At 38.2% G+C, this 14,313-nt stretch overlaps 1 protein-coding gene across 2 annotated transcripts in view; it reads right to left on the reverse strand.

The window, feature by feature from the left end:
- col5a1 (procollagen, type V, alpha 1) overlaps positions 1-14,313 on the reverse strand; it is a 62,515-nt gene that overhangs the window by 19,907 nt on the left and 28,295 nt on the right. For both annotated transcript variants that reach the window (XM_079486358.1, XM_079486357.1), the window contains exons 6-32: positions 12,981-13,094; positions 11,858-12,529; positions 10,609-10,956; positions 9,975-10,028; positions 7,512-7,553; positions 7,032-7,094; positions 6,373-6,447; positions 5,317-5,403; positions 5,060-5,116; positions 4,893-4,946; positions 4,629-4,682; positions 4,479-4,532; positions 4,301-4,354; positions 4,091-4,144; positions 3,949-3,993; positions 3,308-3,361; positions 3,060-3,104; positions 2,930-2,983; positions 2,787-2,831; positions 2,593-2,646; positions 2,352-2,396; positions 2,203-2,256; positions 1,667-1,711; positions 1,243-1,296; positions 878-985; positions 614-667; positions 233-286 (exon numbers count right to left, since the gene is read on the reverse strand). In XM_079486358.1, coding sequence (XP_079342484.1) covers positions 233-286; positions 614-667; positions 878-985; positions 1,243-1,296; positions 1,667-1,711; positions 2,203-2,256; positions 2,352-2,396; positions 2,593-2,646; positions 2,787-2,831; positions 2,930-2,983; positions 3,060-3,104; positions 3,308-3,361; positions 3,949-3,993; positions 4,091-4,144; positions 4,301-4,354; positions 4,479-4,532; positions 4,629-4,682; positions 4,893-4,946; positions 5,060-5,116; positions 5,317-5,403; positions 6,373-6,447; positions 7,032-7,094; positions 7,512-7,553; positions 9,975-10,028; positions 10,609-10,956; positions 11,858-12,529; positions 12,981-13,094 — 2,493 coding nt within the window. The remainder of the gene's footprint in view (positions 1-232; positions 287-613; positions 668-877; positions 986-1,242; positions 1,297-1,666; positions 1,712-2,202; positions 2,257-2,351; positions 2,397-2,592; positions 2,647-2,786; positions 2,832-2,929; positions 2,984-3,059; positions 3,105-3,307; positions 3,362-3,948; positions 3,994-4,090; positions 4,145-4,300; positions 4,355-4,478; positions 4,533-4,628; positions 4,683-4,892; positions 4,947-5,059; positions 5,117-5,316; positions 5,404-6,372; positions 6,448-7,031; positions 7,095-7,511; positions 7,554-9,974; positions 10,029-10,608; positions 10,957-11,857; positions 12,530-12,980; positions 13,095-14,313) is intronic.

Below are 14,313 nucleotides of genomic sequence, written 5' to 3' on the forward strand. Positions count from 1 at the left end.
GGTGAGCAAATGAAGACAGAATTGTCATTTTCGGGGGAACTGTTCCTTTAAATCCAATTAAATCTAATGAATTATACTTATAACAATTGTTCAGTATTTCGCATTACAGTGCGTTTATACTGCAAAACAAGGAAAACAGGTGTAGTGACTCTTATAACAACCGGACAAAAATAGCAAAACGGGAGAATAGAGGAATAGCAAAAAAGAAAACGTGTTTTTTCCTTTTACATACCCTTGTGCCTTTCTCTCCACTGGTTCCTTGGAATCCCTGGAATCCCTGAGAACCCTACAACGGAAAAAAAGAGAGAGATTAAGTCAAAAGTCCATCAAAGCATAGAGAGAGAGGGATATAAGGAGGAGAAGAGAAGAAAAGTGCTGCTACAGCAGTGCATGCTGGGTCACGGTCAGACGGAAAGCTGACACCAGATGTCATTATGGGTAAATCCACTCAGCTTTGATCAAGAAGTTCAAACATGTCTGACTTCCAGCTCCACTCTAATGCTTGCACACACACACACACACACACACCCTTGTACCAATATCAATACACGCAGCTACTCAAACAGCAACGCTTTGCATGCTAGGTAATCACAGGCAGATTGAATATATTTACCTTGGGGCCTTGTCTTCCTGGATAACCGGGCAACCCGGGCACACCAAGCTTACCCTAAAACCAAAACACACACAAAAAAACTGTCAAGATAATAGCTGATAAATGTTTCTTCCAAATATAAACAGTTTTCTTGGCTAAAAATGCAGCACTACAGTGTTAACATCAGGCACTACTATATCGTTTTGATATATTCCAAGGCACTGAATGGTTTACATATTTCATAGAATGTAGAAATATATAAATGGATGGATCTGTCAAACTCACCTTGTCTCCTGACGACCCGAGAGGTCCGGGGTCTCCAGGGAGACCGCCTCTTCCTTTGGGTCCTTCCGGTCCATCCTCACCTCTGGGACCAGCAGGTCCGAGTTCTCCCTAAACAACCAACAAACTACCTTTATGAATCGAGGCAGGAACACGTTTAATACTAAAAGTGAACTTTAGAGGTGAAAAGTACAGAACGAAGGGATAGTTGTATAGTTTTTGATGTGGTGTGAAAATCGTAAAACACCAACAAATAAACATCCTGAAAACCAACAACAGCAAATGATCCATCGGTTCAGACTTTATAGATTCAAACCTCTTTACCTACAAATAAGTGAGAGTTGATAAACAGGCGGTAAAAATCTCACCCGATCTCCTTTGATGCCCATATCTCCCTTAAATCCAGGAAAACCATCTTCTCCCTAACAGAAAAAGAGATGTTGAGATTAATATTTCACATAGAGACACCTGTAAACTTTCTTTCGCACATAATAGCCATTTTTTTGACAAATGCAGCGGGACCGATCTCCATGGCAACTGCTTTTTCTGCTGTTTGCGACCTGATTTTATATTTTTTCTGGTAGGATAAAACTTTTTTTAACGACCAGAGCGAAAGGGTCTAAACATAAAGTATTTTATGGCTTCCATATTCAGATGCAGAAATGAAACATTAATGGCACAGTAAGAGCGCATTAGCCGTCTCACACACACACACACAACGGCTTATATCCATACAGACGCTCAAAATCACACAAACACAAGTACACACACACACACACATACTAAAATTACCTTTTCACCCTTGTTTCCTTTCAGCCCACGGACTCCATCAGCACCCTGCGGATATAACAGAGATATAAGAAAGAGTAAGCTGCCTACATAGGTGACACGATTCCAAGGCCACAATGTAACCGATATGTATCCTCACAAATGATCTGAAACATGTTGTTAATACTACACAAAACTAAAGTATATGCTGCACATGAATGTTAAACATTAAATAACATTAAATAACCAAAACAAGGCATATTCTGAAACAAGTTTGTGTCGACTGTATGATGCCTTAAATCCTTTCTAACAAGGCTTTGAACATTTTTTTTAGATGAATTTCGAAAAGTCTCGAAAACAACTCAGACAGCGGAACATTGCGGTCTATGTGAATTGTGGGTAAAAGGCTGTAGAGCAATGCTTTTAAGCAAACCAGGGGACATTTGGTTAACATCATAACCACACAACGACACAACTACACGAATATCCACGAATGACCAAATGACGATATGACTTCTGAAATGACTAGTAAGATGCAAATGAGGATTTACAACACCCACCTTTACACCTCTCTGTCCAGGATATCCAATTGGGCCCTGGGCACCAGGTGGTCCCTGTAAATCACAAAAATGACTTGATTTAACACACAAAGCGGATATATCTGAAGCATTTGTAAAAGAGAATTGGCTTAAAGGATAAATATATGTACCAGGTGTCCTTTCTCTCCAGCAGGCCCTTCTTTTCCAGGGTGACCCTGTGTTCACATGACAAAGAGATTAAATCATAATAATAAGAGGTGCACAGAGACAAGATGACCAATTGTAAAGCTGGAAATGAGACCAAGATTGCTATAATTATACACACAATAAGCATACAATCTCTATGATGTGCATCAAGAATAGATGCTGAGTGTGTTTGAGCGTGTATGTTGGTGTATTTCCAGGTCTCACCGGAGGTCCGTCGGCTCCTGGCATTCCCGGTAAACCTGGCTTTCCAGTGGGGCCCTAAGGAGCGGAAAACCAACATTTCCCATCACATCCAGCATTTATCTATGTACATGCTTCTATAGTTCAGTCATGGGTTTGATCCTCAGGAAACACACAAACTGACAGAATTAAATGCATAAATGCAAATGTGACGTCACCTTCTCTCCTGGAGGTCCAATTGCTCCCTGAGGACCTGAAAGTCCCTGTAGAAGGATGGAGAGGATGGAGTTGAAGCATTTGGGTTGGATGAAATAAATCAGGGGCGGGTTAGATGGGGCGAAAGTGGGCGTGATCTGTTTACCTGAGCTCCAGGATTGCCTTGCTGTCCAGGTGGGCCGGGCTCACCTTGAGGTCCCTGGTGGTTGAAAAAAGAAAAATGAATAATAGGTGTGTGTTTGTTAATTAAAACATTGTGTTTGTATTACACTTACAATGTTTCCTTTAGGTCCTGGATGACCGTCCATTCCAGTCACACCCTGCAGATAAAGAGCAATAAATCAAATCAAAATCAATCAAAATGAATACGACAGTTTCATTACTTGCTGTAATAGGCGTTCGTAAAGATTCTGATGAACACAAAGGCAATTAATTAAGTATGCGATTGACTAAATGATATGAAAGCAGATGACTTACAACATAATGAATCTAATGAATTGATTCAGATAAAGTTTGTACTCACAGTCGCTCCTGGGGGTCCCTGGGGTCCTTTGGGGCCCAGCAAACCACGAGGACCCTGAACAAGAGAAAGAGACGTGACTTTTCTGCATTCACAAACTTCACGGATGCTCAACATGTTCTGTTTTAAAGATGTGCTTAATGGCTTAATGCCATTTTTAAAATGCTCTATTCATACATGAGTAATTTAGTATGGAAGGGTCTAAAAATAGGGCTTATATAGAAAAACTATATGCTATTTTTTTATTTTATTAATGAAGTTTAGTGTATTACATAACGAGAGTGTTATCAAACAAAATTCAATACAAGTAAAAAAACGTCTTTAAAGCATTTGGAATGCACCGTTATACCAGAAGAATAGAAGTGATGATCTAAATGGTGAATGTGGAGCGCCCCCAGGTGAACAGGATCTAAAACTGCAATGTTATATCAACTGTGGTGTAAGAATTGACTAAACCCTTCTGCTTTCTTTTCTATCTTGGCCTTTCTGCTTCCCAACTTGTATCTCTTACTGTTTCTCTCACTTTGTATCTCACAACCTGTAGATTATAAACTTTGGGACATTTGGAGAACCCACTAATATTACGAACCTGTCTATAAACTATAATGACTGACAGAGGATAAAGATCACGCTGAAAAACTCACCGACTCTCCAGGGAGACCCCTGGGTCCGACCTCACCATCATCGCCCTGAAATACCAGAAAATCGTATCCGTTAATACAAATAACATGAAATGATGAATAAAATGGAAAAGGATTAAAATAAAACAAAAACAAGATATCGTACTCTTTCTCCATCTTCTCCTGGAGGTCCCGGTGGTCCTTGAGGGCCCGACTCACCCTACAACAACCACAAGGGCGCATTTATTAATACTTAATATTTATTAAGGATATCAAAGAAATGTCTTACAATAGTAGTCACAGGTCATTCCGAGTTACACCTTCATACATTCACAAGTTGATTTATTTTAAGATTTTAATAAGCAGAAGTGTTTACCCTGTGGCCCTTTTCACCAGGCAAACCAGCTAGACCGTCGAATCCTCTGTCACCCTGTGAAGCACAGAGATTGTGAAAAACAATTGAATTTTGAATTTAAACAATTCATTTGAGGACTACGATTTTTGTAAGGGAAATAAACCCCATAAGAGGTTTATAATAAACAGTTTAACTTTACCTTCGGTCCGGTCTGTCCAGGCATTCCTCTGGCTCCATCTGATCCAGACCGACCCTAAAGAAGAAACACAGAAAACATTATTCGATCATTTCAATATTGGAACTCGATCTGCCTTAAGGTCTGCTAGCTTTAGACGGAATGTAAACTTACCCTTCTACCTGGCTTTCCAGACGGACCTATGGATCCTGTTGGACCACGGTTACCCTGAAAAAGATCCAGACCTCAGAACTGCTCTATGCTGCATTTTTATCAGTTTGATAGTTTTGTGGCTTATTGTCACCTATGTGATCCTGGACCACACGTCTGTACAAATTGAATTACTTGAATGTCAAATATAAGGGGAACTAAAAAGAGGTCCTGTCCATTATGTCTGCGTGGGATAAATGGATTGTGGGTAATCTCTGATGGCCTTACCTGAGGTCCTGCCTCTCCAGACTCTCCTTTCAGTCCAGCCACACCAGGAGGACCCTGGAAACAACAAACAAGAAGAGGCACATTTTTTTTACATATATCAAAATTACACATTTAAAAAAATTGTGATGTTTTAGACACACTGCGACAGACAAGACACACAGTCATACCAGAGGACCGGTACGGCCTGTCAATCCCATTGGTCCGGTTGGACCTCTCATTGCCAGCTTTATAAAAAGACGGACAAATAAAAATAAATTGTCAGCTTCCTCACAACGAAAAATGGGATCAGTGCAGTTAAACACACTAAATGATGTCTATTTGTAAAATATAAATATACATAGTAAAATATATACAAGGTAGAAAGGTTTGGGTAAGGGTTAAGGGATAGAATACAGTCTGTACAGTGTAAAAGTCCTGGACGTACCCTGGCCTGCTGCATGATGGCTTGCATTTGAGCCTCTTGAGCAGAAGCAGCAGGACCCTTCGAGTCTCCTCCTGAACTCATGCGGAACTACAGACAGACACAGATCCATAACACATCAGATGAGTAAGACTAAAAATAAACTAAGACATTGAAACTGTATCTGGATGAACTTTGTTTGTGAAATAGTATACAAAACAAAGTTGTGATTTTGAGCTTAAATATCTTTGCCAGTTTAACATTGAGAAAGAAGATATTTCTGTCTGCATGTGTGCGAGTCAAATTATTCAGGGATGCTATCTGGTGGCTGAACACCGTCATTACACTTTTTCAAGCAAGACTGCTGGTTGAAAAGCAATTTAAATCTTTTTGACTTCAAGGCCCTTAAAAGACTTCAAAGATTTGTAGATTTACAGTTTCATCCCAATAAAATATTACAGAGCTTAGAATAACTAAAAAGAGGAATATTTTGTGGAAAATAACCAAACACCAAGACATCTTGCTTGGTTTTTTTAGCTTATTTCAATGCGTGTTTTGTCTTATTTTTAACCATTTTAAGTCATCTTGAGAACGTACAAAACAGCACGGACATGATGAGTTTTCGAGTGTTGATCAAGAGAAAACCTGTGCTCGCAATGGAAACATGCCTAAAGAACCCTCCACTAAAATGCACTGCGATGTTTAGACTTGTTTCGGTATCAGAATCCGTGCAGTAAAATATATTGAAGTAACAGCTGGGAAAGAAGACATTTGGATAAGCAGACCCAACCAGCCCGTGATCGATAGAGAAGATTATCGCAGCAAAGGGACATTAAGTTTCTGATAACTCTCTGACATCATGATCGGTGTTGAAGCACTTGGAGAATAATGCGGTTCACATTCAATACGACAGAGAATAGCCGTGAGAAACTGGTTCTCTTGCAATAATAGGGGGACCAACATTAATTCAACTGCTTTATCCTAATAGTTAGTCCCTATATGTAACGTGTGCCATTTCAAAAAACTGTTATTTTTCATAGTGTGAGAGTTTATCAAATAATTCTGCTCAGAATTACTTACAGGCAACATCAGAACAGTCCCTGGAGGTCCTGGAAGACCATCAGCACCTGGTAGACCAGAACGACCAGGAAGACCCTGTCAAAACACCAAAGCATTGTGGGTAATGCATTAAACATCATGAAAATATGTTTCAATCGATAGACAGAAAATACACACATTTGATGAAGTGTACTTTTAGGACTGTATTTTGGCGCTTTTACGTGGCATTTTTTCCCACCCAAATTCACATTACGGAAATACTGTATTTTATTTTGTATATTTTATTAAATATACTGTTTTAGTTTTTACAACACAACATGGGCCACAAATGTAGCTTATCATACACCTACAATTCTGTTACAAATGTACTTTTTGTACAAAAATTATATGAATACACAAATATATGTTATATATCAAAAGAATATAGCATTAAAATGATTTACTCTTTTTTTCTGCATTACAGTGTTAGGAAAAATACACATATATTTTGCATTCTGGTCGCTTTAGGGTTTTAGGACGGCAACATGATCCATACATTTCTTTACAGTTTTCATTTAATTCACGCAGCAATTCACTCAGTAAACCATTTAGCAAATCTGGACATTTTCCAGAACACAATTTGCCGAATGTGTTGCAGAATATGCACATATTAGCTAGTTACTATTGTCACGGTTACCTACCCTCTCACCAGGCTCTCCGGAGCTTCCCGGGGGTCCTGATGAACCTGGAGGACCAGGGAGACCCTAGAATGACACAAAGGTACTGTAAGAAACACACAAAATCCATCACAAAACACACACATGGGTGTTAGTCCAGTGAGTTTAGTAATGTCACTGTTGGACTTCATTACTGTATATAGTCAATCAATCCATCAGACACAAGATCCGCTTTATATAAGTGCAGAAAATGAATAATGAAACTGGATGAACAAAAAATATCACTGTCCCATGAATATTAAGTACATGACATCATCGCGCCATTTTTATAATCTTGTTTTATTTTCTTATAGTATCTAGAGAATCCAGGCCGGTCTAAACTGGTCTTACTCACTGTAGTTTAACTCGATCTACATTATGTTCAGCTTGCAGTTCAAATAGTTTTGCAAACACTAAATAACACATAAACATGACATGTGGACACACAAACAAAAGTAGACTTACTGTTGGACCCTCTGGACCAGGTGGTCCTTCGACCAGCATCCCCTATAATAACACAATTATATTAACACACGTGTCAACACAACATTTAGGCCTAAACAAATGTGAATTTAAAGGATGAGACCATAAAAGCTCTGATGATATTTAAGCAAAAACGTCTTTATTTCATTTATTTTTAACATCTTTCTCAGTTTACGAAGCATCACAGTCTGTAGATTGAAATGGTGTGTGTGTGTGTGTTTGGTATATTGGCTGTAGATCTCTGTAATGAATGTAGCAAACATCAGCATGAGGAAGTCTGTTTAAGCGCTGATATCTGTTTCTCATGGCTCAGACTATTTATGAAACATTTGAGACAATCGTCTACACAGACTGAACATTCCAGAACGCTGCCGAAATTGTGCCTTTTCATACTTCAAAAAAACAGATTTCTATGAAAATCACAAAGTATTTTACACGGTTTTATTGACGATTACAGTAAAACACTTGATACTATATATACTACATAAGTCATTTTACCATGTAAAGGAAGGTTATCTAGTGTTTTAACACTCTGCTTCACATCACTGGATTCCCTCTTATCATCACATGGAAACTCTTAAAGAATTAAAGAAGCTCTATGTTTGGCCTTCTTGTCCCTCACTGATTAAAGGGAGTCCGCAAAGGCACATGATTTGAAAATGAAGTATTCACCCAGCCAATAAACTGTGACCTACTGTACAAGATATTTCGTCTGGATAGCTTCAGTTATGTTCAAATGCTAATTGAAATGTGCAGCTTGCATGAGTTGCGTCACAAACGAAAAACATTGCAATTATCATAAATAAAACAAAGAAATATGAACTGCTCTAGATCTTTTGTGTTTAAACAAAAGATCTGGCGCAGGGGGTTTCAAACTTTATTATGCCAGGGACCCCCAAATATGATACCTTTTGTGGATCGCCCCTTCCTGCAATACATATCTATCCTAAAATACATCTATATTCAGCCGCGGATCAAAGTTTCAAAATTATTTTCGGTTTATCTGAATTTACTATTTATGGGTATGTTTTAAGGGTTAGGGTTGTTTTATTCTGTGAACTACTAACAATATTTCTTCCAAATTTCAATTAAAAGTATTGTTTCTATTTGCATGTATTGCATGTAAAAGTTACTATTCACTTTTAAGCAAGACAACTACATCGTATTTGTACATTTATTTCGGGAAATAATTTTGTTATGTGATAAAATGGATTTTTATCACAGATTTAATGTGTTTTGTCATGCTGTCAGTCTTTCACATAGCTCTTGGATGACATTATGTTACTCCTGAGGATTGATTTAGTCTTTAAAGTGTTTTCGCGCGACTGTATAGTAGTAAGTGTGATGTTATAAAGACTACATATAAAATAAGTGACTACACGTACTGTTGGATGTATAACCCTGAAGAGAAAATCAATAAATTCACATTTATTCATACTGTAGCAACTTTCACCATACAATTTGTTTCATGACATCTTTGTAAAGAATACTGCTCACTGTACAAAGTCCAGTGAATGAGATTAAGAAAACTGTAGTGAGGAAAAACTCACTAGAAAGCTAAAAAACAAATATAAACAGTTCTACAAAGAAGAGGATTTCACATACTGTATGCCTTGCATTTGGGAAATATATATAATCTTATACTGTAATGTAAAAGTTTGGAGAAAAGTTCCTTCTGTCTAAATGTTTGTCTCTTTGAAACAGGGCTGATCTGACTCTTTCCTGACATTGAAATAATACTGACCTCCTTCTTGATCTGTTAAAGCTTCTCTAAACAACACATCTCTCTCTCTCACCCAAAAGAATCGTCTCCATCATCTCTGGTCTCTTTCTATAACCTACTGTAACTTTCATCAACTCTTAGCTCATTCCAAATAACCCAAATGTCCTCTACGACCTGCCATGCTCTCATGCTGTTAAGGAAATCAGAAATGCGTACACACACACACACACACACACTCTCAAACACACACTTAACTGAGACATCTGTTTAAAATCTCACAGCTGTTTAACATCAAGATCCACGTGAGCAGTTCATGAAAGTGGAAATGTGCAGAGTGTACGCAAAGAAAACATAAAGAGCCTGGTGATTTCCATCATGTGAATATAATTGTTATGCTTCGTATGGAGAACACAGCTGCGATGCGGAGTGAATAGGAGTCACGCTGGCGGAACGTCAGAAACTGGAGTGATCGATGTGAATGTAAATGCAGTTCGGGAGTGAGTTTGGATTACTCTTATAAACACGCCGGTTCAAGGTGCCCGTGCAAAGATATTTTTAAGATGCATGAACATGTGCGTGAACACAAAACTGGATGGATTCATAAACAAGAGAAAGATGCAAATACTCACTGGTGCCAGTAAAATCTGTTATTGTGTCAATCACCTCCAGAGCTGTTTTTTAACACTTAGAAGTACGCGTGTCATAAAAAAAGTGTTACTCACAGGTTCGATGATAGCAGGCTCTCCCTTCTCGCCTTTCTCTCCTCTGAGTCCACCCTTCACATTGAAAAGCACGAACATTTGATCAAACTAGATCAGCGATAATGTCATTTGGATTATTACTGGAATTGCAGTTAATAAATTAAGTCCTTGCTCCTTAATATTTTATGTGTTGGCATATTTCCTACAGAAAAGGAAGTTTGGGAAGGATGAATCCTAAACTTTTGTTTTCGCCCCAGAATTACTTGACGGTTGGTACAAGCGTAGGGACAGAGGTATGATAGGGATAGTTCACCCGACAATTATCATTTTTTTCATAATTGTTTCCCATTGGGTCATTTCACTGACACTCATTGACTTCCATTGTGTTGACACAAAACCACTGAGACGTCTCTCAAAATAATGTATTTTACATTCTACAGAAGAATGGGTCATGTGCAGGTTTTTTACAACGTGAGGATGAATAAACAATTCGTTTTTATTTAAATGATAATTTTTTCCATCCATCCCTCCATCCAATGAGTGTATATATAAATGACCTCATGACCTAAAAGCCACAACGTATTCCTGTCTTGGGGGACCATAAACAAGTTTAAAAGCAAAAAAATTCACATTTTCACAGATTACTCATGACTACCTGGCTGTAGAACTCATCGGTCCTCACGGGAAGCTCTTTTTCGACATCAGTGTAGCTCCCATAGTCGTACAACTGATCCAGGTCTGAGTCGTTGTCCTCCGCGATGGACTCCTCCTTGAACTTGTCGATGTCAACGGACTCTCCACCGAATCCTCCTTGTCCAGCTCCCATGGCAACAGATTCGCCCCCGACTACTGATCCAGTGGGGGAAACAGATCCACCTCTAACAGTTACAGAGGTGCCGTCTCCTCCCTCGGTGTAATCTCCCTCTCCATATCGTTCACCGTAACTTTCTCCATAGGTCAGATCAATCTCCTCACCATAATTGTTATCATCATAACCACCATCCTGCACAAAACGCAAAGTGAGGGTGTTAAACTCATATGCAGAAGGCAAATAATAATGTACAGTATCTATAGCACAACGTTTGTATAATGTGTGTGTCAATTTGTATTCGTATAAAAGTACTAGTCTAAGTACTAAATAATAATCAGAATCAGAAACGTATCATTTATTTTGAATATTTATATGTGCAGAACCTGTTATACTGTATATTTGTTATATATGTTTGTGTAAGAAATGCAGAATATATTAAAGTTATTGAAATAATCAGTTCTTTTAATTAAGCAATGAAAAAGGTTTAAACCTTACAAAGAAGAAAAATATATACAGTATATATATTCTGTATATAGTATAAACTGAATTTATATACTCTTTTCATGTGTTATTATTGTCTTGGTTCCAGTCATTCTTTAATCAAAGATTTTACTTAAGAAGCCAAGTCAAATTAAAATGAATTAGCTTTGTTTATGCTTAAAATAAATAAGAATATAAATAAGAATATCTGCCAACGGGGTTAGAAAATCAAACTATTGTGAACTTAAAACTTAATACTAAATCTTTATTCAAATGTATATTTCTTACCCCACTGGAAGATATTTATATTTACAGTAGATATAAAAGCAAGTAAATCTTGATTTAAGGATATTTTGTACTGAAAAATAACACTTTTATAATAATATTTTATTATTCTGACTTTAGTGCCTTTGATCGCATGAGAGCACGTCTGATGTATTTAAGTTTTTTCTAGAATTGGTTTTTTAATACTAAGTTACAAAAAAACAATGTCTTATTGCATTATTTAGAAAAATCACATCTGCAGCACCAAAAATTATATTGACATATATAAATGAATATATGAGCCTATTCTAATATACAGTTTATAGATCCACATAAAGAGTAAGCTGACCGAGGTAGATAAAGTGCTGGAACTGGAGCCAGTACTGCCACTGGAGCTGGTACTGACTCTTGAACCGGATCCGGTACCGCCACTGGAGCTGGAGCTGGAGCTGGTACTGACTCTGGAACCGGATCCGGTACCGCCACTGGAGCTGGAGCTGGAGCTGGTACTGACTCTGGAACCGGATCCGGTACCGCCACTGGAGCTGGAGCTGGTACTGACTCTGGAACCGGATCTGGTACCGCCACTGGAGCTGCCACTGGAACCAGATCCAGAACTCGATGTTCCGTTTTGTATAATCGTGATGCCTGTGTGAACTCTCCTACTTCCTCCTCCTGCAGACGTGATGATGCGTCTGTCCAGTTCTTCTCCCAGTCCCAGATCCACCTCACCGCCCAGTCCAACTTCAACTTCTCTGTCTGTACCTTCACTGGTGCTGGTGATCGTGATGGTCCGAGAGCTATCGGGCTGGGATGTCGACTCGTCATAATATGGGTCGTATCCCGTCTCATACCCATCATAACCGTCGTACGGGTCCTCGCCAGTTGACGTGGTGGAGCCAGAAGCTGTAGATGAGGAGGATGAAGATGAGGATGAAGAGGAACTACCTGAACTTCCTCCTTTTGTAGAACTTCCAGTAATAACCGAGGTAATCACACGACTGCTATCCGGAACAGACACCTGGTAATTTGTTCAAATGAAACATGTAAAAACAATTACATGGCATCAGCGTTAGAACCCGGTTAGAAACCTCTCAGTCAGATTGTTATCGGTTTAGATATGACAGAAGTTATCCGTGAACTATGTGGAGAACCATCAAACTTGGTACATTAGTGAATTAAGAAAGTTCAGACAAAGTGCGTTGTGCAAATCTTTTGCGAGATAAAATCAAAAGTGGACTTGAATTCCTTTAATCCTTTAATTTATTCCAAAGAAAACAATGCCTGTCATTGTTCATGAATGTATGTAGAACAATGTATGTACACACTGAATGTCATGTTTTTTTCCTTTCTGAATGTTATGTATCAACTTGAAATACAGCATGTTTATGAATCAGTATAAGATAATTGTTTTGGAAAATAACTGATAATCCTTTGTAATGTGATTAGTCAGATGATTAGAGCTGATTTACCATCAGGTCTTCTGTTGCAGTTCCAGTCGGTTCATCGGTTGTCGCCGTTTCTCCTGTCTTTTCCATGTCCTCATAGTACGGATATTCATAATAGTAGTTGTCATCCTCTGTGTTCTAAAACAAATATTTTAAAATAATTATCTTCCACGTTCATGCTCTAAAAATTTAGGTTGTCCGATTTATTTGCAGTAATTTGTCATTTAAATTCGGAAACATTATGCTAAACAATTCACAGGCATGCATGAAGTCCACATTGACCGCTGAATTATGGGTTAATGGTGCAGCCATATTGGAAAGGGCAAGACTGGCCCATAATCCCATAGAGGTGAATAGGATGTTCCGAATAAAATAACAAAGTTAACACTTCTCAAAGGATTTCAATGGTTTACAATGTATGTGTAGTTCAAAAACATTTTATCTCCAGCTACTTAAAACCTTGATTGTCAGACATGAAAATCATTTATTTTCATCATATGCTCGATTTGGTAATTCAACCATATTATTTGTTGTACAATAAAGTACAAATTCGATTCTGTATAAAGCACATTTAAAAACAACAAATGTTGTACCAAATAAATAACAGTAAAATAAACAGAAAAAGACTTCCTACAAATGTAGCTACAACCCAATACATCTCAACCAATACTATATAAGCCATTGAAAAATAATGAACATTTGTTCATATTTATCTGTTCCTTATTTGAAAAACAGATATAAAAATATTTTGGAGGATGGAAGGATTCCCCTTGAGATGAGTCCAGAGGAAATCCGTGTCCTCTTATCTACAGTGAGAGGGAAGAGCGCAAGGAATTCCAACCGCCCGCTGACCTCTCGCTCAAATTCATCGTTCCGCCCTCGCTCTCCCTAATTCCCACATGTTAGTTATGGATAACTCATCACGTCTTCACCCGCAAACAAGGTTCCTGTGATTTTTAACTGATGGAAGAAGTTTTTGAAACGGTTCTGGGATATATTGCCCCCTACTGACACCCCACACCCTGATTTACTGCTCCAGACACACATTAGGGTGAACATGAGGTCAGCAGATAGGCTTTATTATGGCAACGTGCTAACATCAAAGCTCAAACTTTTAAAAAGTCCATGCTTCTCAGTTACTGTATTTCATTTCCTTTTCCAGACACAAGACAGATGTGCTTTTAATTTGAAAATGTTTGTCCTTGTTTGTTTTATAGCTTGATGGGTAAGTAAAAAACACATGGTCGAATTTTTTATTCATCTGTTATACGTTTCACATGCTAAAGCGTTCTATCTTTCATTTAAATCCGTCTCTTCCCCTCTTTGTAGCACACAGAGGATATTGGCATCTGAGTGT

Source organism: Barbatula barbatula, assembly GCF_947034865.1.
Source record: "Barbatula barbatula genome assembly, chromosome: 22".
NCBI lineage: Eukaryota > Metazoa > Chordata > Actinopteri > Cypriniformes > Nemacheilidae > Barbatula > Barbatula barbatula.